At 45.4% G+C, this 2,980-nt stretch overlaps 1 protein-coding gene across 1 annotated transcript in view; it reads right to left on the bottom strand.

The window, feature by feature from the left end:
- Nucleotides 1-2,980, bottom strand: part of DDX58 (DEAD (Asp-Glu-Ala-Asp) box polypeptide 58) — a 161,187-nt gene that overhangs the window by 19,654 nt on the left and 138,553 nt on the right. The window contains 3 exon segments of the mRNA XM_009328979.1: nt 994-1,124; nt 1,127-1,171; nt 2,912-2,952. Of these exon segments, the coding sequence (XP_009327254.1) occupies nt 994-1,124; nt 1,127-1,171; nt 2,912-2,952 (217 nt within the window).

Below are 2,980 nucleotides of genomic sequence, written 5' to 3'. Positions count from 1 at the left end.
TCCCAGCTTCTTGTGCACCTCCAGCCTCCTCAGTCGGTAGAGCATGGGAAGCTGGAAAGTCCTTGGCTAGTGTAAGCACTACTCACAACAACTAAAACATCAGTGTGTTATCAACATTATTCTCATCCTAAATCCAAACCACAGCACTGTACCAGCTACTAGGAAGGAAATTAACTCTGTCCCAGCCGAAACCAGGACAACCAGTCACAAATTATGAGTGACTGGTAGCATCACTTGTTATCAGTCATCGATAACGACACTGAGCTAGACCTGGGTAACAGTACAGGGACTTCACATCCAAAGGCCATGAAAATGTTGTTGACTTCTGTGACACAGCATTTAGCTAATGACTTCAGACCAGAAGTTTCATCTTACCCTGCGATCACCCCTTTGGGCGCTGAGAAAACTCAAAGAGCCACACAAAGTTTCTAGGGGTTGCCACAGTTAAGGTAATAGACTATGTCAAATCCCATGACAAGCAGAAATCAATTTAGGCAACACCTAAATGCCACTTTGCCTACTTCCATCTGTATTTTTAGGAGCATTAATGCAGTGTGAATGCTCCAGAAAGGGGTCTATTTCAAAGGCATAGCAAGGCACCAATTTCACTGTAATGTGGCACCTTCCAGAGCCCCTGAGGTCTCTCCACGGGAGCCTGGACTCCGCAAAGACATACAGCTGAGCACTGCCAATGCCAAAGCCACACCATCCTGCTTCCCTGCCCTGCAACCCTTTCGCACGCCACCTCATCCACCGAGCCAGAGGGGTGAAGAATGAGATATGCAGGTGTCGCAGACAGCGCTGCTGTGGGAAGCTGCAGCCACACAGCAAAGCATCCTCTAAGCAGAAGAAAGTAAAGTCTCTCCCCAGGGGACTGCGGCTGGTCATCCTCCTCACTCAGCAGCCTGACAGATGGGCATCAATTCATCCCACAAGCCAGCATTTCTCTGCAGCAAAACTAGGCAAATACAGGGATTTTACCATTAACTGTACCTGCATGATCTCATCACACTCCCTTTCTATCAGGGACGTGTTTATGTAGGGTATGAGTGCTACCGGATCAATTTCTAGCCCTGATGCTTCTATCCGCTTCAACAGCTCTCTGTGCAACTCCAATTTTTCAGTTTGCTGAAGTCCCAGTTTTCAATTACTTCTGCCAGTCCAGTGTAACCTTTCAGAAAAAAAGACAAATTGTTGCTATGAATCCAATCTCTAGCTAGAATAGGTAGGAACAAGCTAAAAAACACTTTCTTAGCCACACTGGAGAAATTAAAATTATTTTGAGCTGTAACTGACTAAAATCTAGGTGAACCACAAACAATTTTTATAGACTGACTGGTTTCCTTTACAGCACTTGTATGTATAATGTGAAAAACCTTATGCTAAAAGAGCAGTAACACTTGCAAAGAGGAAAAAGAGCTACACAATGTCACAACTCACATCACCGAAGCAACCATAACAACCTTCCTTTGATCCACACAATCCTTGGATCCCTGCAGTCCATGATACTCTTCCACAGGATTTCCCAGAGCACAGGACACTGCTCAGAATCACAAACACCTTTGGTGTCCTTTTGTTTTATTTACCAGCCCCTTACATTTTAGTCCTGTCCTTGGCTCCACCCTCCTTCAAAAACCCTTGTCATATTGGATTTGAGTCAGGCTCTGACTGAGAGCAACCCAGACACCTGCAGCCTAGACAGTCAGAAAACAGCTGAAAATACTGTCCTGGAACAGACAGTGGCAGGGAATCATATTTAGAGGACTTGTGTGGTTTGCTGTGTAGGTTCAAGAGGTGGAAGAAAGCACATCAGGGCCCCAGAGGAACTGTGGACAAACAGAAGGAATTTGCCTAACATTTTATTTTCTTTTGGAGGAGCAGGAGAGAAGTGTGGATGCTTACCACCACAATATCTTTAATCTAATTATCACCTATCTCTGCATCTGCCAAATACAAGAGTAATGCTATATTCTAATTTCAGGCCAAATTAATAAGTACTTGGGATAGCACTTGGAGTCAGCAGGTTAACTTTTTCTGTTTCCCGCTGAAGATGAACCAAACGGAATGCTGTCAACATGTTCAAAGAAGATATTTTTGCAATTCAGAAATTAGGACTATCACAGGCTGGTAAAAAGTTGCTCTGGCATGGAAACAAAAGTGGCTTATGGCATGAGATTTTGGGGTTTGAGATATCTACAAATCGCCAAGAATCTATGACAGAACCTACATGTATAGAGAAAAGCTGGCAAATCCTGGTAATTCTGTCACATTTTGGACAGGAAATTGCAATAGGACCTCACACATCAAGCAGTCATAGCTACTGAGGAACAATCATCTAATTTATAAACTATTAATGGTTACTTACTTCTCAAAACATAAGACTTTCAAGACCTCTGAATAATTTTTAAAACTTAGTTTCTAATTTAAGACTCTGTCCTTGAATGAAGCTATCCCATGCTACCAGTTAACCCCCACGCACATCCTGAAACCCATTTGGCTTTCTCTTTCAGAGGATTTAGCTTCCTTTAATTATATTTTGTGAGAACAATGGCCGTCTTATTTCTTCTCTAAACGCTCCGAGACAGACAAGGCTCCTCTCAATGAGGCTTTATTCTGCATCCCTTCACCTTTCATTGGCTTTCTCCATCATCGAAATTGTTCCAGCTGCTTCTCAGACGGGCGTTTCCCCGTGCCTTCGAAGAGTTTTATTTCCAGCCTCCGTCAACCTACTTTCTCCTACCGCATCTCATCTGATGTGACAAGACCCGGCAGCAGAAGCCCAAGGATAACGGAGCGGTGCTTCACATCCCGGGTGCGCTGGGCTGCTCTGCCCAGCTGAGCGCGGGCGGCGGCTGTGGCTCCGGCAGAGAAAGGGAGGAGCGGAGGAGACCGCTTGCGAGTGGGAACCGGCCTGCTGCAACCAGGGCGTCCAGGAAGCCCCTCCGCCTCCAGCTGCAGGATGGCCTCCAGAAACAGGGCG

The sequence above is a fragment of the Pygoscelis adeliae genome, unplaced genomic scaffold (genome assembly GCF_000699105.1).
Source record: "Pygoscelis adeliae isolate BGI_AS28 unplaced genomic scaffold, ASM69910v1 Scaffold127, whole genome shotgun sequence".
Classification (NCBI taxonomy): Eukaryota; Metazoa; Chordata; class Aves; order Sphenisciformes; family Spheniscidae; genus Pygoscelis; species Pygoscelis adeliae.
This window is presented reverse-complemented; position numbering and strand designations above follow the sequence as displayed.